The sequence below is a fragment of the Mus caroli genome, chromosome 9 (genome assembly GCF_900094665.2).
Source record: "Mus caroli chromosome 9, CAROLI_EIJ_v1.1, whole genome shotgun sequence".
Taxonomy (NCBI): Eukaryota; Metazoa; Chordata; class Mammalia; order Rodentia; family Muridae; genus Mus; species Mus caroli.
In genome coordinates, this window is record NC_034578.1 from 34966988 (window position 1) to 34992695 (window position 25708).

A 25708-nucleotide genomic window follows, 5' to 3' on the forward strand; every position below is an offset into this window, starting at 1 on the left:
TAATATGTTAAATATGCATTTCAAGTGTTTGTTCCAGGTTCTGAAACTTAATAACATACAGCATTTTATATCATTTTTTGATAATACATCTTCAGCATTCAACCCTGAAAAACAAATTTACCTTTGACTATCTAATAGTTTTTCTGAGTCTCCGAGAAGACTATGCAGAGGGGAAAAAATAGACCAATTGCTCTAAATTTTAAACAAAACACTTTCATCCTTCTATTAAAACTGAAGCAGAATTTCACTATTTCTTTAAGAATTTTCAGTCCATCCCTGTCCTCCTACAAGTGTAACTTTATAGCTGGTCCCTAGAAGGGGGTGTGTCTTCCTGGAAGTTCTGCTTTAGTTGCTTTCACTTTCAAAGCTGCGGAGACTTTAGGAGGTTCGTGATTGCTCTACTCTGCTCTCTCTGGGAAGAATCCTACTGATCCCTCTAAAGGGTAAGAGCCTTTTATTCTACTTAACAGCGCAAGCAAAGTATTTATTATAATTGTCTTTTAGTGGGAAACCGTGGGGTTTAGGGTGCGGTGGGGAAGAAACTAATCCTGGTGTGTGTTTCCAGAAGATTTTCCTAGGTTGACAGTTCATAAATGATCTCAATTTCAGTTTCATATTCTCTCTGCTTCCCTCCTGCAATTAATTCCAGCTGGAAAATTAAAAAAAATTTTTTTTTCTCCCTCCCTTCTTCCCCTGCTTACTCTCTCCACACCCCTGCCCCATTTCTCTCTGATCTCCCTCTTATCCCTCTTCCTTCAATTTACAAGGAGAGCTTGTTTGTTTGTCTTTCTTCTCCGTTTCAGGTTAGTTTGTCCTATGGTAATCCAGCTTTGATTATCCACCTACCTTGCTCCGTTGCATCCCATAAACCCTTCTCTATAGACACTGGGGTAATTGAAGTTGTGCCTTCTGTAAATATCCAATGCTGCAGGTCTTAGATGGAGACGCTAAGGATTAAATAACTATTTTTTATTCAAGGCTCTTCACTCCACAAAGCACATTTCTTAACTCCTATCACAGATTCACTTCTCCCTGCAGCTGTAAACAACAGGGTGTGGCCAGCTGACTCACCAAACTCTGCCTGGAGTTAAGCTGCTCACTGGCTGTTATATAGCAGCATCCGGTTTAAGGCTATAACTTTGAACCCGTCTATAGCCAGTCTTTAACTCAAGGCATATTAACACTTGTCACAGCTGACTGACTGTGAAAGAGGACAGGAGAGGATAGAAGACTCGATGAGGGAAATCTGTTCTGAGGTTGGAATGAGGAAATGAATGTTTCATTGAAATGGATACCCCTCTCTTCTCTTAGCTTCCTGCAGTAGCCACAGCAAGATCTCTGCTGTCAGACATAATCTGTCCTTCAGCGGTGCTGCTCCTAGCTAGGTAAGTCTCCTGCTCTAAGCGTCTACCTGGTGTCAGTAGAAATTCTCCCTCATACTCCAGACTCCTCACTGGCCCCCAGGAAAAGTCCTTTCTTGTGCTCCTGTACTCCTGTGGTCCTATGTTTGCGATCCTCCTCCTGACCATCCTCCTCCTCTTCCTTGTTTACCTGCTATCTCTTTGTTGCTGGCCTGATCTGAGCCATTCTAATTCTGTCAGACTTTTCCAACTGCTCAAATAACAGACAGAACACAGCTGGTGCAAGTGAGTATCCCTGCAGCAGGGATGTGCCCAGTCCCTGTCACTGAGCAAACAACCTCAGTGTGGTGTGACCCTACATTAGACTTGAAGATGGCACCTGCTGTGGTCTCACTGGCCAAGCTGCTCTGGCTACCTGAAAGATGGCTGGGTGATCAAACAGGCCCTATTGTGAGTCCATGCAGCCACCTGCAAGGAGACCATGTGTGGAGTCCTAGTCTAGGATTCTCGGACTCTTTACTGTGCTTCTGGAAAAGCATGGTATGTGTTCCCAGGTGTGCCATTTCAGCTCCTTAGGATGCATTTCCAATGGAAACCACCCTTTTTGGAATTAGGAACTGAGGTCACATAGAGTTACAATGGGTCATATGATCAGGTTTAGAAAGACCCAAAACAGCTCTCATGGTTATCCCAGGCCATCATTAGGATTAGACCAATCTCTACATTCTGTGGATAAAATATCCTGTAAGCCATAACCTGGAAAAAAAATCATTCTATCTCTCTCATCATATCATACTCAAGATTTATATAATACCCCAATCAATTCAGGAAATAAAATTAGGAAAGTCTGTTTGAAAAGAAGAAAACATATTTTACTTATAATTTCTTTATACCTGAGAATATCCTTCCAAATATATAATATTTTTAATTTATCCTTTGAAAATTGTATAGATGTGTGAAATGTCTTTTGATTATACACCCATACCTGCCCCTTCCTCACCTTCTAGCTCCTCCTGACTCTAGCAGTTCCCTTTCTCAACTGCATTTCGTTCTATATTTCCTCTTAACTTATTGAGTCTAACAGTACCTATATATGAATAGTTGTGGGATGATGAATTGAAGTAGGTACGATGTACCAAGGACAAAAGGCTTTGAAGAAAATGTTTCTCTCATTCTAAGTAGCTATCTACTATAAAACTCTTTAGGTAGGGCCTCGATTATATGTCCCCCTCACTTATCTGTGCTAAATATTGATTGGTTTGACCGGGCATGTCTTCAGGTATGTCTTATGTAGGTAAGAACCCCTACTCTACGATCATGAGTACAATGGACAAAAAACTCTGACTTCAATAGTCCTTCCTGGCCCCTGCCTCTCAGAAACTTTATGAAACTTCCCTGTATTTTTAGAGTATAGTTTGCAGAGTGATAGCTATTCTTGTGTGGGAATACAGACAAGATGATATAGATGGTTATTTAGAGCTGTGCACTTTACAGTCCCTTATTTCTTTTCTTTAAAGTTTTTATTAGATATTCTCTTTATTCACATTTCAAAGGTTATCACCCCTCCAGAAATCCCCTATCCCATCAGCCCCACCCCTGCTTCTATGAGGGTACTTCTCCAGCCACCCACTCATTCCTGCCTCCTCACTCTGGCATTCACCTACACTGGAGCATCAAGCCTTCACAGGACAAATGACTTCTCCTCCCATTCAACATATTTAGTCATCAGGGAAATGCAAATAAAAACAACCCTGGGATTCCACCACACACCAGTCAGAATGGCTAAGATCAAAAACTCAGGTGACAGCAGATGCTAGCGAGGATGTAGAGAAAGAGGAACACTCCTCCATTGTTGGTGGGATTGTAAGCTTGTACAACCACTCTGGAAATCAGTCTGGTGGTTCCTCAGAAAATTGGACTAGTACTACCTGATGACCCAGCTATACTCCTGGGCGTATACCCAAAAGATGCTCCAACATATAACAAGGACAAATGTTCCACAATGTTCATAGCAGCCTTATTTATAATAGCCAGAAGCTGGAAAAAAACTAGATGTCCTTCAACAGAGGAATGGATACAGCCATGTGATACATTTACATAATAGAGTACTACTCATCTATCAAAACCAATGACCTCAGGAAATTCTTAGGCAAATGGATGGGACTAGAACTATCAGTCTCTTATTTCTTTTCGGCATTGGACCATTAGTGATCACATGACAATATCATGAAATTAAATATCAAGAACAAAACAGTGGGTTTCAATACCAAGTCTTATAGAAAAGTAATTAACTAAGAGGAGTATAATACAAGATGTCATTTGAATCACACAGGTGTGCAGGTAAAGATCTGGGAAGAGGTACTGAAGCTGTGGCTCGATCATTACAAGCTCTGTCTTTTCTTCAAAATGATCACAGTGCAAGTCCCGGGTCCTAGATGGCAGCTCATAACCATCTGTAGCTCTAGTTCCAGGGGATTCAACATCCTCTTCTGGCCTCTAAAATGTGTAATATAATATGTAAAAGTGTTTGCTTGAATGTGATACACAGACATACCTTCAGGCAAACACTCTTATGCTTGACATAAAAATTAACAAAATATTTTAAACATTGACAAACAGATCTTGAAATAGAATGAAAGTAAATAAAAATAACAATATCAATCCATCCTCATTGATAAATACTTCCTATGGGCCAGATCTTAGACTTGGAAATAACATACATAAATATATTGCTTTGATTCTGTGTAGAATATTCCAATGTTCAACGAGGTTAAATTATGGCACCTATCCAGGTCGTTTTGGATGGTTCATTCAACACTGTTTGTAAAAGTAGAATAGTATTTGAAGCAACCTCAAAATATAAAATTTCCTGCTTAGTGGACACTTACATACACCCCACCTGAGCATCATTAACCACCAACCTCACCACTGCATCTCTCCTTGTTTTCACCCTCTAATTGCTTATTGCTACACTAAAAATTAGAAGCTGTTTCTGCTAGAGAAAAACTCATAAGCTACTGGTATTGATGGTGTAACTCCTAACCTGGACCTCTTAATGGTTTGTCATTTCTACAGAAGCGTGCAGTCACCATGGAGCATCACTGTGGTCTGATCACTAGCAACAAAGAGACAGGTAAGCCTGGCTTGCACTCTTAGTCATGAGAGCTGTGTACCCAGAACTACTCCTCATCTATGGGTGTCACTCTAGAAAAGCTTGCTGATTTCCTAAACCCTGATCTCTTCCCCAGTACCACTGAAGAACATCTCAGTAACATTGTCCATCAATGACTTTGTGGCTGCTGTGGCGGCAACCTTAAATTATGAGAATGAGGAGAAAGTCCCATTAGAGGCAACCTTTGTGTTTCCTATGGATGAAGACTCTGCTGTCTACAGCTTTGAAGCCTTGGTGGATGGGAAGAAAATTGTGGCAGAGTTGCAGGATAAGATGAAGGTCTGAAGGATGAGTACATTGTTTTTTCTCTTCTTTCTTTGAAATTGCATTTTTCTTTATCTTTGTAAACAATTCATAAGTGCTGATATTGCCTGTTCTTTCATTCATTCCCTTTTAATTACTATGTGCCCAAAATCAGTAAGACAGGGGCAATGAAGTAGAAGATACCAGATGAATTGTTAAGTTCACAGGATATGTGACTAATTGAATAGTTTAGATAGTTCATATATTTCTGACTATTTTTTATTTTATTTGAATGCACCCTGCACTTGCTCTAGGCTCACAGTGAGTATGAGGAAGCCCTCTCCCAGGGCCACCAAGCATACTTATTGGAAGAGGATGACTATTCCAGAGATGTCTTTTCTTGCAATGTGGGGAACCTGCAGCCTGGAGCTAAGGTTGCAGTTACCCTGAGGTATGTGCAGGAACTGCCCTTGGAAACAGATGGGGCCCTGCGCTATCTGCTCCCAGCAATCTTGAATCCAAGATATCAGCTTTCTGGTAAGTAATTTCTGCCTTTGACAGACTGGTGAGAAAATGACTGGGAATATACACAAAATTTTGGTTGTGCTGGAAATTGTTGATATTAAAAGGGAAGATTAATGTACTTTTTTGTAGAACAGTCAGCAAACAGTTGCTTGAACATCCAGAAACCCACAGTCCCTTTGGAGGACCTGCCTTACACACTCAACATGACTGCCACCATCACTTCCCAGCATGGTATTGAAAGGGTCCAGTCCAATTGCTCTTTGAGCCCTATTCAGTACCTTACAGATGACAAGACTTCTGCTCAGGTGAATAGTAAGACAATACTATTGTCTGTGTCAGTCTCCTCAAATTTTATTATTGACCTTGTCCTCACTCTACCTTCAGATATCTCCTTTGGTTTTTTTGTTTTGTTTTTGTTTTTTTTGTTTGTTTGTTTGTTTGGTTTGGTTTTTGGTGTTTTTTGGCCATGTTTGGATAGGCAATCAATTTACCATCCCTATTCTGCATGACACATAGCCTTTCTCTCACCCAGTCTTTCCTGTGCTTCTGATTATGCTCCTGATGTAAAAAGTCTGCAACCCTGAACTCTGAGATTATATAAGGAAGCTGTCAGTGGGAATTCTAACATGGCTCCTCTGCTGGTCTCCTACTCAGGTTTCCTTGACTGAAGGGCACAAGTTTGACCGGGATGTGGAACTCCTGATTTACTACAGTGAAGTGCACAGCCCCAGTGTAGCTGTGGAAATGGGGATGCTGGACATGAAGCCAGGTAATTTTTATCTCCCACTACGGTCCCTTTCTAAGTGTAACTTCGAATTATCCTTTTTTCTGTCCTCTATCTAGGATCACTATATGGCCATAGAAATGTTGACTTTTTACTTCCACATAGAAAGATGTATACACTTATTATGTAATCAGGTAATTATGTCCTTTAGGCTAAGTCACACAGAGTATTGGATAACTAGAGGGGAAAATATGACCAAATAATTCACAAGAAATTATTCAGCCCATTATCAACATGTGACAATGACTGTTCTTTATAAAAAGGGGAAAAAAATCCTGTAACCACTTCTCCTTTCCTAGCATTAGTGAGATCCAAGTCTGATAAAGCCTCATGATTTACATGGTGTGCTGAGGTTTACATTGGCAGATAGTGTAGAAGCAAATTAACTTGCTTCAACTGTTTTGAAATTATTTGGGCTACAAATAGTAAAGTAAACAACTAGTTTGTCAATTTATTCTCTTTGGAAATAAATTAAAATATTTATTTGATATGAAGATGTTATTGACTTATATTATAATATTATCCGGTATTATTAAATAACTAAAATGTAAAAGAGTTAAAATCTGTATTATCAATTACATGATAAGTTATAATATCATTATTAAAGTAATCTAAATTTCAAATTGGAAGATTTTAGATTGAACACCTCCAAATAATGGGAATGGAAAGGTAGTTATAATTTTTCTTAGTATTATAAAATAACCATTGGAGTAGGAAAATGATAATAGTATAATCTAGGCAATATGCGAGTACTAATTTTTCATGATGAATAATAATGTCACTTTAGCTAAATATGTTTTGTTGATTAATTTATCACACCTGCATGCCTTCCTGCTTTCTCTCTCTCTCTCTCTTTCTTATTTTCTTTCTTTTTGTTCTTTCTTCCTTTCTTGCTTTCTCTTTCCTTTTTCTGTTTTATAATTAGTAAGAATTGTCAATTTTAACATAGAATTATATTTAGTTCTTCTTTAATCTGAAGAAATTAAGCTTTGAAACCACCATTCAAACTAATTCTTTGTAGCTTACCTGATTTTTGTTTGTTTGTTTGTTTTTTACTATGCTGACCTTCCCAGTGAGTTTTGATTTTTATCTACATTTAGTTTTCATTTTAAATGTTTTCTAATAGGTACACTTAACTTGTAAAAAGGGTGGCAACACACACACATTGTTGTAGTTCTTTTGGTTTTTCTGTCCCATTCTGCACTGGGTAGCAGGGATCATACATACCACAAGAAGGTTACTGAACCTTATTTATTTTCAAGATGAATTTATGAGAGTTCCTTGAGTGTCAATGATTTTTAAAGTGTGACATCTGGGCTTGCCTTTTTCTGCTGTAACATTAAGAACTATGAGAACTTTTCATGAAGCTGAGTTTCCATACCCAAGCCCTCACTGACCTCACATTATCAATATTTGGCAAAGGTGATTTCACACTGTACCACAAGTTGGGGCTTTCTGTTCTTCCCTCAGTATTTGACCACTTGTGTTTGAGGTCACTCAGGGGAATCCTAGCTTCCGTGTTATTTCATGTAACTGCTTCATCTCCTCTGTAGTTCTGTGTCTTTGTGTGTCTTGTTGATTTCTTGATCTCTTTTTGGAATCTCATGAAATATTCAAGCTCATATTTGGTCTTCTCCCAGGATCATTTCAATTATTCCAATGGAACCTCATAATCCTGGATCTCAGTATGTAATAACTGAGGTCTCACCTTTGTTCTGGGACATGTACTTAGTCCTATGAAGATTTTCCCATCTCTTTTCTGTGAACAGCTTGTATAGACTACCAGAGGATATAGTTGGTCATATCTCAGGATTGATTATTTCTTCCATAAGTGATTCCTAAATCTTGCTTCCTAGTGCACATATTTTGCCAGATGTCTGCCTGTTGTCATATCTGCTACAAGCAAAGGGGAGTTTAACAGGTTTTTTTAGCTCACAAAAACCTCTAATGTTATGTTAACACGAAGTATAGAACTAGTAGACTAAGTGAAATATTCAACTTAAAACATAATTCCACAAAGTTAAAAAGCATAATGTATAAAATTGCAATTAATAGCTCAGTATGAGTTAAGCCCTACCTAATTTCTTAAGCATATTGTATGACTTGACCTTACAGTAACCCTGTAGAAGGATCCTTTAGAAGAGGAAACTGAGGCTAAGAATCAGAGATGCTCATTTATAAAGAAGGAAGCTCTGACTAAGGAAAGTAAAAATCATCTGAATTATTTTGAAAGAACTCATAGACACCACACATGAAAGGCTGACTATATGACCAGCTTCTCACCAGTGTGAATATTACATCATTTTCATGGGTTCACAAAAGAGTGATAGTGTCATGGTATCTTCCAGAATAGGAAGAAATCTACTTTACATATTAAATACAATGTTTCATTTGCATATGTACATATCCATAGATATGGATCCTGTTCATATTTATAATGTTTTTCCCTAGTTTTCTACAACAATATTTCTGAGTTGCCTGCCTTTGGAATTTATCATTTTAAACATTATGCATATGAGCATCATTTTGCCCCAATAGTCAAAGGAGGAGTTAATCCTAATGACCCATATGATCTCTTTCTCATGCATAAGATTTGATGAGATTGACCTCTATTCAGAATCTTGACTGTATCTTTGAGCTCATGCTGGAAGCTGGTAAGCTAAAGTGCCCTACTCAGGTGTTTTGATATCCAGATTTTGCACACATTGATACAGCTGTGCTATTTGACTTAATTCCTACCCTCTTTGTTCTTCCTCTCCCCTCTGTTCTGCTCCTTTCATTTTTATGCTGACAACTCACACTTAGTCCTGTGTGAAAAGCACAACAAACGCAGAGTTCTGTTGGAGCTTTCTGAGTTCTCTACTGAATTGGTAATTGAACTTTACAACACCTAGCTTCCTTATACCTTATAGGGTTCTTCTCCTTTCTGTACAGACAGTTTGATGGGAGCTCCTTCTGCAATGGTGAGTTTCTACCCAGATATCCCAGAAGTGGAAGCCTCAAAGGTCTGTGGAGAATTTGTGTTTCTCATGGACCGTTCAGGAAGTATGGGCTCCCCCATGAGCACAGAGAACAATTCTCAGCTACGCATAGAGGCTGCCAAGGTAAGCCAGATCCTTCACTGTTCAGTAATACCATGTGAGGAGGATTTGTAAGGGTAGGAGTAGGGTCATTTGTAGCCATATCTGAGCCACAGCAAGTATGGCTACTATACTCTCAGCATTGAAATACAAGGTAACATAATATGGTGACATTTTTTACCTTTAGGAAATAGACTAGGGTCTGTATTTTTAGTAGTGATATGCTTATGAAATGAAGTATGAAGTGGGAGGAGGAAGTGACTTAGTGGGCTCATGCTAAGGTATCAAATACCACCCATATGTTGGGTCTACTATGAAATGAAGTTTATTTTGGGGAATGAGAAGGGGACTGCGATGGGAGTAGTAGCAGAGAAATAGTGGGGACAGAAAAGAAAGAGGGTGGGACAGAGAAAGCAGAGAAAGAGAAGAGGCCAGCCTGGAAGACATGAAGCGATGGGGCAGGAGAGAGAGAAAGAATGCCTGGAGAGAATCCAGAGAGAAGCAGAGAGAGGGGTCAAAGGGCTCCAGAGAGGAAACAGTCCTTTTATAGCAAGCCAGGCTCCTACCTGGTTGTTGCTAGGTAACTGTTGGGCAGAGCTTAGAAGAAATGCTAACAGGTAGAGTGCTCATTCCCTCTATCTCATTTTCTTTTCTCACCTTCAGGAAACTCTGTTGCTGTTGCTGAAGAGTTTACCTATGGGTTGTTATTTTAATATCTATGGATTTGGATCTTCCTATGAAAAATTCTTTCCGTAAGTTTTTTGGAAGACAGTGGACTCTGATCGAATGTGCTTTAAAGGAGGATCTGGAATGCAGAGTTGACCTGAACACTGGGGTTGTCAGGAGTAACAATGTGCAATGTGTGCTACTGGCATGTGACTAGACATGTTTGTTTCTCTAAGGGAGAGTGTGAAGTACACTCAGGATACAATGGAGGACGCAGTGAAAAGAGTGAAGGCTTTAAAAGCCAATTTAGGGGGTACTGAAATCTTGACACCCCTCTGCAACATTTACAAGGCATCCTCCATTCCTGGTCATCCCCTACAGGTGAGCACTGGAAACATAGGCAGAGAGAGAAAAAATAAAAAGCCATGTGTATTTTAAAGAGAAAAAACTATAATGGGGGGAGGGAGAAAGAAACAGGCTAAGCTAAGAATAACAAAGAGAGAAATTCTTCAATCATACAGTTCTGAGTAATTCTTCCTTATAGAATTGAGTAATGCTCTGTAAAATTTACTAGACAACAAATAGAAAAGAAGACCAGAGACAACATTCTTTCATTATTCCATGTGGTAGGCAGTTAGTACCACAAAGCTTCAGATGAGGCAGCAGGGGGAGGATGTGAAACTTCTCAGTCTGGAGAGTCTCTGTGACAGCTTAGAGTAAGTGACAGTGGAGCACTAGTGTCACTGCCCCTGTGTGAAAAAGCCTCAGACTGGAAGCAGTTGTGGTCCATGATGACCATTGCTGCTGACTTCTAATGAACTCGACAGAGGCTTAATGAATATATTCTTTCCTTTCCAGCTCTTTGTCTTCACGGATGGAGAAGTGAGTGACACATTTAGTGTCATTAGAGAAGTTAAGTTAAACAGCAAGAAACACAGGTATGAGGAGAGTATTGCTTCTGTGCTGACTGGATTTCCAAGCAACACCACATTATGACTTCTTCCACATGCTATCAGGGGAACATAGTGACTAGAGGATTTTTCAGTTATCTACCTGAAGTTCTCTATAAAATATAAAAATACTTTTCCAGTTAGCTTCATACCACAATGTTATTGTTCCTTAATTTTCTAAATCTCTGAATGATACATTAAATCATGTTTTCATCATAAAGGGATTGACAAGTTAAAATCGAAACTTAATCGACTATTTGGTGTGTGGCCAGATGAGCAGTCAGGGTGGACACCCTGAGTGTTCACCACAGGTCTATGGCTAGACAGTTAATGAGTCTTTGTTCTGTCATTCCACTACTCATTATTTTATACCTACTGAAGTATAATTCTTCAAGATTTTGAGAAATTCTCTTTGTTTTTCTGTCATGGTGAGTTTCTCGGTATGTGTCTCTTTCTGCATACATATATCATTTTTATCTTTTCATTTCACAAGTTTCCTGCATATAGTCATAGTCAAGTGTTGTATGTGTGTTGGATTTCCGATGAAGTAGGTCACTATATTTTATATTGATGTTCATAATGATGACTCTCTTAGAGCATTGTAGTAGTTTTATTACACGCCAAAGCAATCCACTGGAGATTTAATTTATATGGGGGGGAGTGAGTAAGCTAAAAGCAAATGTTGCTATGTATTTGCAAGGATGTGCTGGAGCCCAACTCTATAGAAAGCAAAGCACAGCTGCAGGAATATAACTACACACATGTACCATTCTTTAAGAAGAGAGAGTCATCTAATTTCGGCAGAATAGCAAACAGTTTCACAAGATTTATTAATGTAACTCACATGAACTTTACAAATGACATGCCAAAACTTCATTTTCTCACAAAATTATCGTTTATGCTCTTGAGACTTACCCAGTTTTGTGTGTGGCACAATACTGTTTAATGCTTTAAATTTTTATGTTCTTGATATCTCTACCCCACACACTTTTTAATGTTTACTAGCCATTAGAGTAGCCTCTTTTGGTGTACCTTCAAATCTCTTTGCCAGTGTTATTGTTTTCTCCAGTAGGTTTTCTGTTTTCACTGAGTTGCATTTCATTTTAGGTTTTGTATATGAATATATCGATAAGTATATACTTGGTATATAAATGCAATCTTACTTGGTAGTTTACATTTCACAAAATTGTTTTCTTTGCTTTTTGTGGTTTAAGATAGGTTTCCTTATGTAATCCTGACTAGCATGGAAATCTATGACCAGACCAGGTTGTTCTCAGTTGGTGTGAATCTGCTTGCTGCTTCTGGAGTGCTGGAATTGCAGCCATGTGCTACATTCCTGACTCAGGCACTTGACATTTAAATTTCTATTTTCTCATGATTCTCTTTGTGATTTCTTCCTTTGTATTTGGTCTGTTGAAGTTTTTCTGTATGAGAAGCACTTTTGTTCTCTCTCTAGGTTGATTCTTTGACAAGGTCATATATGTTCATAATTCATTCTGTTTACTATCGCCTCTCACCTTTTCCTATCACCCTCCTGTCTCCATCAGTCCTCTCTTCCCTACCAGCTCCATTCCACATTTTATGTTCATTTACTTTATAGTGATACCCAATTTGTTTAATCAGTGACATTTTTATGAACATTGTATAGGGATTATCCTTTGAATAATGTTGGACTTACTTGTGGGTATGCAACTGAAGGCTCTAAATCTCCCATTCTAGTACTATGAATCTTAGGATGTTACTACCATCATAGTCATGCAATTATTACTTTAGTGAGTATATCCTACTGAACAGATGGTATTATAGTTTGTATGGCTCACAGCTGGTTAAGATCATTGATGCCTTTTTCTCTATCACCAGCCTTTATAGCATCTCTTGATTTCTCTATATCATACAACCAAAGTGGGTAGCTACATCAGCCTTATAGTCTTATCATCTCTCTTTTGTAGGCAACCATGAGCAATATAACAAGACCAATGGCTTTTTTTTTTCCATGAAATACCCTGACCAAAACTTCATAAACAGTTATTCCATTTGTGGAACTGAGCTTTTGTTTAGTAACACATGGTTTCAAGTAGAAGCCTTTTCCAGACATTAAACTATCTCCCTTCCAATATTAAGTTAGGAACTACAGCACAACCAAATTTATTTCACTTTCTCTGACCCTCAGTACTGAGGTCTAGGCCAGGCCTCTATTCAAGTTTTATTTAAGCAGCTATTTGAGTCATCTCAGCTCACCTTGAACAATCTATAACCCAAACAAGGTGTGGACTTTCAATTTTACTGGTTTAGGGTCTTAAGAATCTGGGGGTTATCTGAAAACATGCACAATTTCTTTTAGAGTGTCTGAAATATACTTCAAGTTCAGTTTCCACCCAGATATTTGGTAGATGTTGTATCATTAATTTCCTCACTGAAAATCAGTGTTTGATTGTCACAATGATTATATGCACATGTGCAGTTTGTTTCTGAGCCCTCTGTTCTATTCCACTGGCCCCATGATACAAATGTGTTTTTAGGCTATGCAGTGCAAATTGATCATCTCTGGTAACTCTTGATTTCCAGTGTACTAGAGCATCTCCTTGGCTCATGTTCAATATTTCCTTCCTTCATTCCCTCCTTCCCTCCTTCTGCTTCTCTTTTTTCCTTCCTTCCTCTCTCTAACCCTCTCTCCCACCCTCTCTACCTCCATCCTTCTTTACCTCCCTCCCTTTGTTCCTATTTCCTCCCTCCCTCCCTCCCTCCCTCCCTTCCTTCCTTCCTTCCTTCCTTTCTTCTTTCCTTCCTTCCTTCCTTCCTTTGAATCCAGGCTGGTCTCAGTTTTACTGTGCAACCAAGATTGGCATAACAGTTAAATACATTTCTACATGTAGCACCCCTTCCCCCACCCAGTGATGATTCCAAGCATGCTCTCATAGTCCCAGGTGCTGTTGTGTGTTAGATGTGGGATCCTTTACTTCTCTATGAGGCCTAGGGCCAAAATCTTTTGGGTGTTTTTTGTTGCAGCCTGCCTGCAGTCCACAACACGAACGGTTCAACTGAGAATGGCAGTTCAAGCTGAAAAGAGAGGAATTTAGACGGGGCGGAAGAATGAATGGAGCTAAGACAACATCCTGATCAAAGCTCAATTTTACTATTTTCAGACACTCAGTTATAAAGGAAGGGGGAGGGAACCCAATATCCCGCCAAGTAACTCAGTGTCCAGTAGCAGGACGAACACGTGTGTGCCTCCAGGCAGCAAAGGCAGGTTCCAGCAGTAGGCGTGGCAGGACGAATGAGCNGGTAGCTCCACCCTTGAGCAAGCAGGTTCCAGGCTGGGGGAAGGGAGGCCACATGTTTTATCTGAGATCCTCAAATCCCAAGATTATAGGTGTGTGCCATCATGCTCCCTTATTTTTAATTTTTTTATAATAATTTATCTCATTTTCCTTTCATCCATCTTTGAAGTTGTTATACTGTCCTATCTCTTTTTTCCTCAATTGCCTGGGAGACAAACACAAAGAAAGTATTAAACTACATTTTTTGAGCATATTAGTCATCATTATTTATTTTATACCTCACATTATAAATTATGTTATTGAGTATGATTGATATAAGGATTTTTGTCTGTTTTGCCATTACTGCGTTATATGCTTTTTTAATAATTAAGTTTATAATTTGACCATATCTTATTGCTCTCATATCCACCAATTCATATCTTCATTACCACCTCAATGAACTCCCTTCCTTTTTACAAGTCTCTTTACTGAAAATTTATTCTTTATTTAGTATAACAAAGCTCTCTATTTTATTTGTTGGCAGGAGAGAGAGAGAGAGAGAGAGAGAGAGAGAGAGAGAGAGAGAAAGAGAGAGAGAGAGTGAGTTTGTGGTGTGTGTGTGTGTGTATACATTTACATGCTGTTCATGCCCCTGGAGTATGTGCATTTGAGTATGTATGATAGTTGAATTTCATCAGATGAATTTAATGCATTGATGAGGTTGGTGGTGATTTTTCCCTTTATTGCTTGATGTGGGAATCGTGACTATCAATAATACAGTTTAGTCAACCTGGCACTTTTGAATAAACTCATCTAAATCCTGATGAACAATCTCTGTCACATATTCTGGATTCAGTTGGTCCATATGGCTTTGGATTTTGGAATATTCATTAATGGGAAATAATCCTGTGAAATCTAAATTGTACATGAAGTTTATGCATTCATGCATACCTGCATCACACAATAAGCCTAAGACACTGCCCTTTTCTTATTTTATGAAAAATATCCTTTCTTTAACGTTTATTAGAAGTGACAAGTGTTCCATTCAGACCTAGTGGACTTGGTAGGGGCTTTGGGGATACCTTTACATGGTATCATTCCACTGATAGATGTTACTCTTTGCTTTCAATTATTGTTTAGACTGGGAGGTGATATCTTTAATCCAACTAAAGTGAAATGAACTTTATAGCTGGGTCATTTTTTACTGACATCTACTTACTGGGTATCAGTAGTTTTACATTGTTCTGTGAAGATTCTCAGGGTTTTCAGGGATACTTGCCACTGCTAAAACTCAGAACTACTAGTTTCCTACATCTGAAACTGCTGTTTCCATAGGGGCTTCAAATTATAAATGGACAGCATTCGCAGACTCGTTTTACTTTTCTTTTCTCCATTTCCAGGTCTTGGTTCCTAGGTTCATATTATCTCAGCAGTCATTGGAGCCAATTTTCATGGCAGTTGGCTGCATTACACAAAGAATTAAAACTACTGTTTACAGGTCTCTAGCTCTCTCACTCCTAAGTTACATAGTCTAGGTTTTCTGTGAGTAGAACTCATAGTTCATTTTGTCATGAGCCTTGTGTTTGAGTCCTCTAATGTCAGAATCTCTTAAGCAGTCATATATTTCACTTCTGTGTCTTCTGCAGAAGACATTTCTGGGAACTCCACTAATCTGTCTGTCTTATTGAATGATAAAACCAATAGTGGCTGACTTATAGGTTATTGAGAAGGAACAAAAGTACAGAATAAACTTTTATCCTAAAGCTTACATGTTGAAAACAGGGAGGATGACTCACATTAAGAAGAGCCCACATGTATCAGTCAAAAGTCAGTGCATTTACTTTTCACTTTGATGTTTTCATAATTTACTAGAGGAATTTTGGAGCTAGATCCTTGCTAATTAGAGGGTGCTCTGTCTGCCCTGTAGTGAGATTAGAACCTGAGAGAGATATTTCAAATGCTATGGACCCTAGTTCTTGATCAGCAAAATGAAACTGAGCCTTTCTTCATAGAAGACATGTAAAATTAAATTTTATCAGTTATTTAAGGTATGTATTAAAGCCCATAGAAATTTTAGTATAGTTTCTACATGGGAGCATTGCACAGATGTTTAGGTAAGTACCTTATTTCTTCATGTGTTTGTGACTGACCCATGTCAGTTGATAATTTTGCTAAGGAGAATCTATCTCTAATGCTCATCTTTTTCCATTACAGATGTTTCTCATTTGGAATTGGACAAGGAGCCTCGACCAGTTTAATCAAAAATATCGCCCGGGTATCAGGGGGTACTGCAGTGTTTATCACAGGCAAGGACAGGATGCAGAGCAAGGTGAGAACTGACTGAGTTTCCACAGCTATTTAGTCCAGAGTAAGCATGAGACAGGACAAGGTCACTGCTGCAAAGACAGATGATCCATTCTCCTGAAGGACACATCTTCATGAGTCACAGTCTATACTCTTAAAGGGTCTACTTGTTATGTGTGTTCTGTTCTCTTATCAGAAGACTGACATCTGACTGTGGCTACTGGAAATCCAGAGAGGAGATAATTAAGGCAGTTGTAACTTTTGTTTTGAGACCAGAGAGAAAGAAAATGAAAGCTTTAGATGCTCTATCTAGAACCACAGACTGTACACTGAGTAAATCCAGTAGAAATCCATTCTCCATGCAAAAGACACAGAAGACAAGCAAGTGTGTATGTCTCATAGACTCAAAAATATAAGTCTCATTCCTTTATTAAAATACAAAAAAAATGGAAGGTATCACTAAGCATATTTCTCAGCCTTTCTTTCCATGAGGTTAGTATTCCTTTCCTATCTCTTTTGCAGGGTTTCCTTTCTTAAATATTGCTTTCATATACATCTACACTTTTATATCTCTCGAGTGTTACTTCACCATACACATAAGTAGAAGAAAAACAGCATTTCTCACTTTGTACTGGTGATTAGACCTGATATCAGTTATGCCCTATAACCTGTTAAATATTCAATGAATGCTGGAAATTATTATCATTCTCATGTATAATTCTGCCTCTTCTCTCCTCCAACAGGCTCTTGGGTCTCTCAAGTTTGCTCTACAGTGTGCAGTGGATAATATCTCTCTAAGTTGGGATTTGCCTCCTGGTTTGTCTATTAAAATGCTTTCTCCAGAGCAACTTACCATCTTTAGGGGTCAGAGGTTAATCATCTATGCACAACTGACTGGGCTTATGCCTGTGAGTCCCTATTCTTATTCTTTTCTTTTCTTTTCTTCTCAGTAGATATTATATTGGTGCTTTTATTAACACTTGGTGGTCACTTGGGATTTCTGCATTTGCCTAGCAGCCAGCCACCCATCCTCTCTTGGATGCCATGGCTAAATGCTCAGTTCTTAGACTGACATACTGTTGATCTGAGGAACTTCCCTAGTTCTCACAATTTTCCAGGTTATGTGTCAGTTTTGTCATCCCTGCTGTTATGTTTATAAAAAAGATAAAGTAGAGAAGGAATGTGTTTGGTGGATGTGTTGTCAGGTATGGGGGAAGGGAGTCCCTCCAAGGTCCCATGCCAAGGCATCCCTTCCCCTTGAGGGACCAGACAAAGGACAGTATAATATAGCATAGAGTAGTTTATTCAGGGCATGGGGAGGAGAGTTGAGAGGATAGTATGAGAGAATAGTAGAGACAGAGAAAGGTGGGGTGGTGGGGTTTGGTGGGGGGGGGGGAAGAAGAGAAACAGAAATAGAGGCCAAGGGGAGTGGGGAGAGAAGGGGAAGGGGCAAGAGGGCAGAGTGTGAGCAAGAAGGCAAGAGCAAGATAGAGCAGAGGGGGCAAGCAGCCCTTTTTATAGTGAGTCAGGCATACCTGTCTGTTGCCAGGTAACTCTGGGGTGGCGCTTAGACAAAATGGTAACACCTGCTTTCCTCTTGTTTGTAGCAAGTGGAGACAGGAGCAGTGTGCCTCAAGCACATCCTCCAGGGTAGGAGTCTGGAAAACACGGTGACATTTTCCCTGCAACCAAAGGCTAATGCCAAGTAAGACTTTATTCAGCCTTGCTTCCCCTTCTCCACACTTTCTCTGCTCTCCCTGCCCTCCTCTCCATTCTACTCCCCTGTCTTCCCCTCACCTCCCTCTTCTCATCTTCTTTTATTGTGGATTTCATGAAAGTTCAGTCTTTCCTGGACCTATCTCTGACTCTTCTCTTTTGGATTCATTCATTTAACCTCCTTGTCTCTGCATTCCATTTTGACTGCAATCACTAGCTTTTTAGAGTCTTTGATTTGCAGTTATTTTTCTTTAATTTGCTGCAGTATCTTCTTTCAGTTTCACCATTCATCGGTTGGCTGCAAAGTCCTTGATTCAGACTAAGGATTTTGGATCCCAGGAGGCCTCAAAAGAAGAAAAAGAAGATGTGATGAACATCAGCCTTCAGTCTGGAGTCCTTAGCTCCTTCACAGCCTTCATTGCCATAAACAAGGAGCTGAACAAACCAGTTCAGGGGCCTCTGGCCCACAGAGTGATTCCTAGGCCAATGATGGCTGGAACTAGTATGCGGTCCTACTCTAATTTCTCTGGTATGTTTTATGCCAATTTAAGCTTATATTTACTGTATCTCAGATATACTGTACATCATTTAATCAATGGTAAGTTTCAGAATCTCATAAATTTAAATTGAAATACATTTCTTAAATTTCCTGGGTTTCATTTGTTCATCCACTCCCAAGATATATAGCTTGCCATAAATTTTCTAGAAAACTGTATTATTTCCAACTTGCAGGGAGATTTTGTGTAGAAGTACAGAAGAGCACAAGACATATTACAGTGCATAAATATCTGTAAACATTGGATAATAAAACCATGTAATTTGAATTCAACTTTGTTCTTTGATAATTAATCAGTGGCCACACAGAAGGCAGATGTCTAGAACCTGTTAATATTAGTGGTAAAATAAGGAATTTAAGAGACCAGTAGAAATCAGACAGGACTACAGGGACTAACTAGGAATAAGAAACAAAACAAAACAAAGCAAGCAAACAAACAAACAAACAAAACCTATTTCTGGGATGGTAGAAGGTCAAGTTGAGTTTGATACCATTTTTTAAAAAATAGCCATAAACACTAAGAGACCTGTATCGTATGAATAATTTCTAGCAGGGGTCAGGAGCTTTAACTGAAGAATCAAGTAGGCTGAGGACTGTACTGATCTCTAATGTATGATTTTAGCTCTGAATTAGAAATTAAGGCTATGGATCAACTATACTGATGAGAATATGTGTGACTGCAGTTTAGCTTGAGTGAAAAATAAAGTTTGAAGGAAGGTGACATATTTAGACAATTAGAGACATTGGGTGTTAAGCACAGGTCACATCAAAGATCATTTTTTAAAACAGGAAACACTAAGTTAAAAAAGTGATGTGTTTTAAAGCTAAGATTAAAATATTTCTGACAAATCAAACAATTCTGCATAGCAATGATTTCAGAGCATGAGAGAGGTGCCTGAGAGTCATAGTCTCTGGATCCAAAGAAGGCAAGGTCTAATGTTGCATAGTTGACACTGGAAACCTAAGGTGTTGCTTTTTTCTACTTTGGGTACTGATCAGAGTTAAATTAAGTAGTTGAGGGTTGATAGATGTGAGGACACAAGAAAGATAACCCAGGTGAGGCAGAAAGCTCAAGAATACTGTGTTGAGCTGAGAAAAAATTTCAACCTTACTTTCTGAACTCGGATGCTCAGGGTACAATGGAGCTTTTGAAGGGGACAGAGATAAAATAGCTTCATAGGGCAGAAAAAAAAGTATCTTAAGTTAAAATGTAGCTGAGAGAATCCTCTTGTGTTGAAGGTAAGATGCAGCTATGATTGTTTAGCATATGAGAAAGATTTTAAAGACTCAATAGGAAGTAGAATGAAGGCTTGGGGTGGGGTGTGTCTGTATGGAGGCAGCAACACAGGAGTACAGTCCATCTTGGTAAGTGGATGAGGCTGATGTGGGTAGTAGGGCTGATGTCTCACATCTCCACACTTTTTAATCTTTGCTTGCTTCGGAGCACGGAGGATAATGCAGCCTTCACTGTTCTCTTGTGTTTTCCAGGTGGCTTTAAACGCTCACAACTAAGAAGTTTATGTGTACCAGCATATGATTTATGTTTAGCAGAAAGTTAGTATCCCAAGGGGTCTATGGAGATGAATTTCTACAACCTTAGGGAGTTTCTTTCTCAGAAAAGATTCTCAGCAATGTTTGTTTGTCACAGGTCCTATTCCTACCCTAGAAAAATCTGCGCGTTCTGGTATTCAGAAGAAAAAGACAAATTCTTCTACCAACAAAAGCAACTTGAAAAAGGAACATAAAGGTGAAATGGTGCTCAGATTTTTGTCTCTGATTTGTGATAAGCATAAACTAACCTTCAGTGCTCTCACTTTCAAGCTTCTACCTTGGGGTGACCTAATTGAGGCATCAGCCAGGGGGTGATATTTGACATCCCTATGTATTTGCCAGAATGAGTCTAGCTTTATTAATCTACAATATAACACTTGATACCTTCTAAACTACTGTAGTTGAGTGTCCTCTAGTTCTTTAAGGCCACTGGCTATTTCTGCCTAGACAGTATATGTGTCTTCAATGACTGGTACCAGCAAAATCTATTGCTGCTGTGTTTGGAACACAGACCATCTGGACACCCATCATATACTGGAAATAGTTTGGATTTTCTGCAGAATCCTCACTACAGCCTCCTAATTCCTCAGGTGGGCTGTGATTCCAGTGACTCTATAATTTCTCATGGAATTCCTCTTTTTTTCTTTTTTTCTTTTTTTTTCATAAAGCATTTGGAGAGGATGTTGTGGTACAGCTGATTTGTCTCCAAAAGGCAAATGGCTCCTGGGAGCTAGATGAAGATTTGACCAAGATCCTGGGCCCTAAGTCAAAAGACATCAAGGCTGCAAACCCTGCCAAGGTGAGATGCACAGAGAAACAAGGGGAAGAATGTGTGCTTCCTGAAGTCAGGAACATAATGAGAGTTGAAGTGAGCCAGGGTCCAGAAGAAAAATAAAAACATAGGTAATGCAAAGGTGAATTAACTTTTAATATGTAGATGATTAAATCACTTCCACTTTAGCGGAAACATATATAACACAGAAATAAGAACTAGCTGCTGGAAGGCATGATCAGAATGATGAATGTCAAAGGGAAAGCCAAATACTCTTCTGTGTTAATCTTAATCCCTGAGACTATACTGCAAAAGGAATTTTTTTTGTCTTCACACTGTGCTAGGCAATTTTTAAAATCACTTAATACCCTTACATTTATTTGATTCTCATTTCAGTAAATTAATGCAGGTTCTGTTTATGCAGCTACATATAGATGAAGAAATTGTCCATTAAGAAAACACTGGGGCTAGAGAGATGACTTAATGGTTAAGAGCACTTACTGCTCTTATAAAGGTCCTGAGTTCAATTCCCAGAATCCACATGGTGGCTCACAACCATCTGTAATGGAATGTAATACAATATTCTGGTGTGAGTCTGGAGACAACTACAGTGTACTCATATGAATAAAAATCAGTAAATCTTTTTTTCTTTTTAAAGATAAACACAGTGTGAGCCAGTCAGTGCAGAGATAAATTCAATTCTAGGATGCTCTGTCTTTAGAGCCTCCAATAACTCCCCCACTATTGATGTTTTTTATGTCCCAAAATAGGATGACTACAGTAAATTTTATTTAGAATTTTGAGATTTCCTTCTGAATGGTATAAATCTACTTGAAAAATGTCTTTACAATAACAGACATGCCAAATACTGAAGAAGCAATACAATATTAACCAATTAAAATGTGAAACACTATTACATAAACTTTAAATGTTGTATGGTAGGATAGTGTTTGTATCCTATCTCTTAGTCAGGCCTGGCTACTGAGCCTATGAAATGTGGTGGATGCAAATGAGGTGTACAACTTTTAATCAGAAAAGGTATCTATACTGCAATATATAAACTGACTTAATTATTTGGAGTAAAGTCATGGGAATATTTCATTAAGATTATTTCATGTTGGATACTTGACAAAGTGATGATTTCTTTTTAACATTAAAAAAAATGAGATCTGCTGCCAGTTACAGAAGTAGATAATCAAGAGAACTCAATACCAGCATACAGGAGGTCATGTATTCTATTCAGTAAAAACATATAGCAAAATAGAATGGTTTGTGTGTGTGTGCATGTGTCTATGTGTTATGTTGATATCAGAATGTCAGTTAGAAACCAGAAAATGTTAGCGGAAAATAATGCTAATGAATAACGAATCAATGTCAAAATGGAGACATCTATCTAATGCATCCAATAAGGTCTGAAGTTTTACAGATCTATATTTTCAATGATGACCTTAATTAAAGTATAGAGTAATGATTTCTATAAGTAGATAATAAAACTGAAAGAAAAATGATAAGTAGGAGACTCGAGCTCCCCTGAGCATTTCTGATCATGGTTTGTAGTCAGTACTAGCAGCACTGACAAAAAACATGCAGCAGGAATAAGAGTCAAGAATTGCTTCTGGTTCTTAATCCTCCACTGCAATAGAGACAGAGAATAGATGCTCATGGAATCCAGAAGTGTCCTATAGCCACAGGCAATGTGAGTAGTAGATCTAAATCAAGACTCTCAGGATGAGCTTCATTCTTGGGCTATTCTTTTGTTTGTTTTTGTTTTTGTTTTTGTTTTTAGATAGGGTTTCTCTGCATAGCCCTGACTGTTCTGGAACTCACTCTGTAGCTCTGGCTGGCCTTGAACCAGAAATCTGCCAGCCTCTGCCTCCCAAGTGCTGGGACTAAAGACATGTGCCACCACTGCCTGATTATGGATTTCCATACACCATTTACCCTATACTGTGACCACATCAATAGCTGACAAAAATGTAATATCTATCATTACTAGACTATAATAATCCATAGACTAACTTTATACAAATATTTTCACTTTTGTACTACTTATGTTTATGCTTGGAAATGTTCTATTGATTATTCTTAGGGATTTTTTTCCAGCAATTGAGGATAAAAACTGATGAACATAATACCTTAAAAGAAGTCAAATTTACATTTTCTTCTCTTTCCACCATCCAGTTATCTATGCACTAAGTGCTTGGAAATGTCTTGAGGAATTTGGTGATGGTTACACTGAACTTATAACTTAAGTCCTTTTCTAAGTGGTAATGGAAAGCTGTCTTGAGGCTGTGGCCAGTTTTGTTTTGTTTTTTTTTTTTTTTCTTTTTTTGATAAGGACGGGACAAGAAATTCTATGACGCAGCAGATTAGGGAACATTGAAGAAGGTGATAGTATATCTATTTGTTTCCTCTCGAGGGAATTCCTGCCCTGCCTGTGGCATCACAGAAGTTTCCTCCTGTTTTGCAGCATGAGGACCCCTCAGCCTGGGCCACAGTGCTGGCTGTGGTCTGGTTGCATGCCAACGGCACAGACTTAAAGTGTGAATGGGAGCTTCTGGAAAGGAAGGCTGTGGCCTGGCTTCATGACCATGCAGGTAGGAAAACAGACCCTCCCTCCCTTTCCTTCTTTCCATCTGCTTCTCAAGGAGCCACGCCTCTCTGTGTTGCAGAGCACTCAAGAGTCCCCATGGTTGCCCAACCCCATGCTATCTCAGAACATGGTCCGTTCCTCCAGCTGATTCTTCCTTTTCAGGATTAGGGCAAAGCATGTACTTGGTAGTTGGGACAAGTTGAGCAAAAGGAAGGCGTACAGGTGTGGATGCCTAGCTGAATAAGACTATCCCCAGACGTGTAGGAAGTGTTCTGGATGTTTATTTTATCCTTGTTGCTGCGTTCCTGTGGACAGAAATGACAAAAGCAGAATCCGAAGAAGAAAGGGGGGAAGAGCTGGGGTTACTACAGTAAGCTAAATCTAGACTGAAATGGGAAGTAGGAATGACTGAGGGAGGCTGAGGAAAGAGCCTCCCTCTCCTCTCCCACAGTTCTGAACTCTTGTTTCCTTCCTCACAGGTTCCTCCATCCCCATGCTTGTGCAAGCTGCCAATAGTCTCCTGAAATTATCTGTGAATCCTGCTGTGTTTGGCGTCTAAAGATGTCACCCATGAAAGGAGAGCCTTTTCTGGCAACCACTGAGTCCCTTATTTTCTAATCCCTATCATTTCTTTTGTCAGAAGTTAACATAGTCTCCCACCATGTTTTCTTAATTGAGGCTTTTATTTTATTCATATGCAGAATGGCACACAAAGTTTCAAGACCATTTACAACATAATTACAATATAATGATTGGCATGAGATCTATAGTAATCATGCAGCATTAACCATGATCAGTGCTTAAATCAATACCCTGCATTATTGTTATCCATTCTCTACGCAGAGCCATGTAGTACGGTCAACAAATGGCTTTAAACTCATAGAATAGCCCTACCAGTTAGCACAGACATGATGGATGCTCCTCAGTCGAGGCAGTACTACTAGAACTATGTGTCCTGAGGACCTCATGCTGTTATGAATTTTTGCCCTGCCCATTGCCTTCACATCCCTCTTAATCTAAGGATTGTATGAAAAGTCTAATCAGGCTTCCAGCCCCTCACTGGGGAGTATCATTGACATTAAGCAATAATAATGCCTAATATCTTTCAGGCATTGTTGCTGAAGCAGATTAGTGATCCAAGTACTACCATAGGAAAGAACTTAAAAAGATGTGGATTTTCAGCAATGTTCACCACCCTTAAAACCTTTATTTGGAAAAATAAAGTTTTTAGTAAACCTATGTTAAGATGTGTTGGGTTTTTTTGTTTCTTTGTTATTGATACTGTTTTAAAAAATCTTAGTGAACATTTTGAACTTCTGTAGGGCACACACTTATTCATTAAACTACGGACATTTCATGGTCAGAGAACAAGAAAAATGACAACATTGGCTAGAGGCTGGACTCTGAGGCTGGACTGCTACTGATTGATTTGTTATGTCTAGTTTTGCCCTCTGCTTTCTGATATGATTTAATAAGAATTGCTGATGACTAGGTAAACATTCTTAGTATTTAAAGTAGTTAAGACTGACTTTTATATAAAAGTTCAGATTTTTGACTCATTGGAGATTTTTGTATGACTACTCTTAAAGATAAATACAATAATTAATCCTTCCTTTGTAAGTGCAAATTGCTGCCTGAGAGTAAGAGGAGCTGGCTGAGAAAACACCTTTGCTTATTCACACTTTTTAAATCTATAACAAGTTGCTTAGTTATGAATGAACATGGGTTCTTGGGAATAATTTCTTTTATTTACCTGTACTATAAAATGTTATTTCTTGTAAAGATATTGTATAACATCCTGGGAATTTTTTCATAGTCATTCACTAGAAGGAAAATAGAAAGTACTAAAACTATAATTTTATACTGTCTAAAAGGTTTTTCTGGGATATATAAGAGATGGGAAAAAATAATGTTGAAACTTTGCTTCTTCCACCTCCAAGTATGTATGTATATATTTATACATGTACGTGTATGTATGTATATGTGTAAAGTTTGTGGGAGAGTGAATTAGAACTTTGTTCCATCGATCAAATTTATATGTATGTTATATGTAAAGCTTGTGTGGGTGTGTGTTGGAGCTTGCTCCAAGCAACTGTGTATATATGTGTGGATATGTGCAAAATGCTTTGGAGCCTGCTTGTTCCAACTTTGTTTTAGTCGCCTACCAGGTACATACAT

At 38.6% G+C, this 25708-nt stretch overlaps 1 protein-coding gene across 2 annotated transcripts; it reads left to right on the plus strand.

Annotated features, from left to right (window-relative positions):
* The first annotated feature begins 360 nt into the window (after nucleotides 1-360).
* On the plus strand, nucleotides 361-24769 carry LOC110301526 (von Willebrand factor A domain-containing protein 5A). Of its 2 annotated transcripts, XM_021172019.2 has the most exons (20): nucleotides 361-443; nucleotides 1312-1385; nucleotides 4437-4494; nucleotides 4610-4812; nucleotides 5091-5313; nucleotides 5431-5606; nucleotides 5956-6070; nucleotides 9020-9189; nucleotides 9829-9917; nucleotides 10068-10212; nucleotides 10690-10769; nucleotides 16253-16367; nucleotides 17086-17250; nucleotides 17950-18047; nucleotides 18337-18587; nucleotides 20103-20168; nucleotides 20263-20361; nucleotides 20834-20964; nucleotides 23408-23534; nucleotides 24010-24769. In XM_021172019.2, exons 3-20 carry the CDS (start codon nucleotides 4452-4454, stop codon nucleotides 24087-24089), a joined length of 2376 nt encoding a protein of 791 aa, XP_021027678.1. In that variant the 5' UTR covers nucleotides 361-443; nucleotides 1312-1385; nucleotides 4437-4451; the 3' UTR covers nucleotides 24090-24769. The 2 variants fall into 2 exon arrangements, with proteins under 2 accessions (XP_021027678.1, XP_021027679.1); XM_021172020.2 differs by lacking the exon at nucleotides 1312-1385 and having other exon boundaries at nucleotides 373-443.
* The last annotated feature ends 939 nt before the right edge of the window (nucleotides 24770-25708 follow it).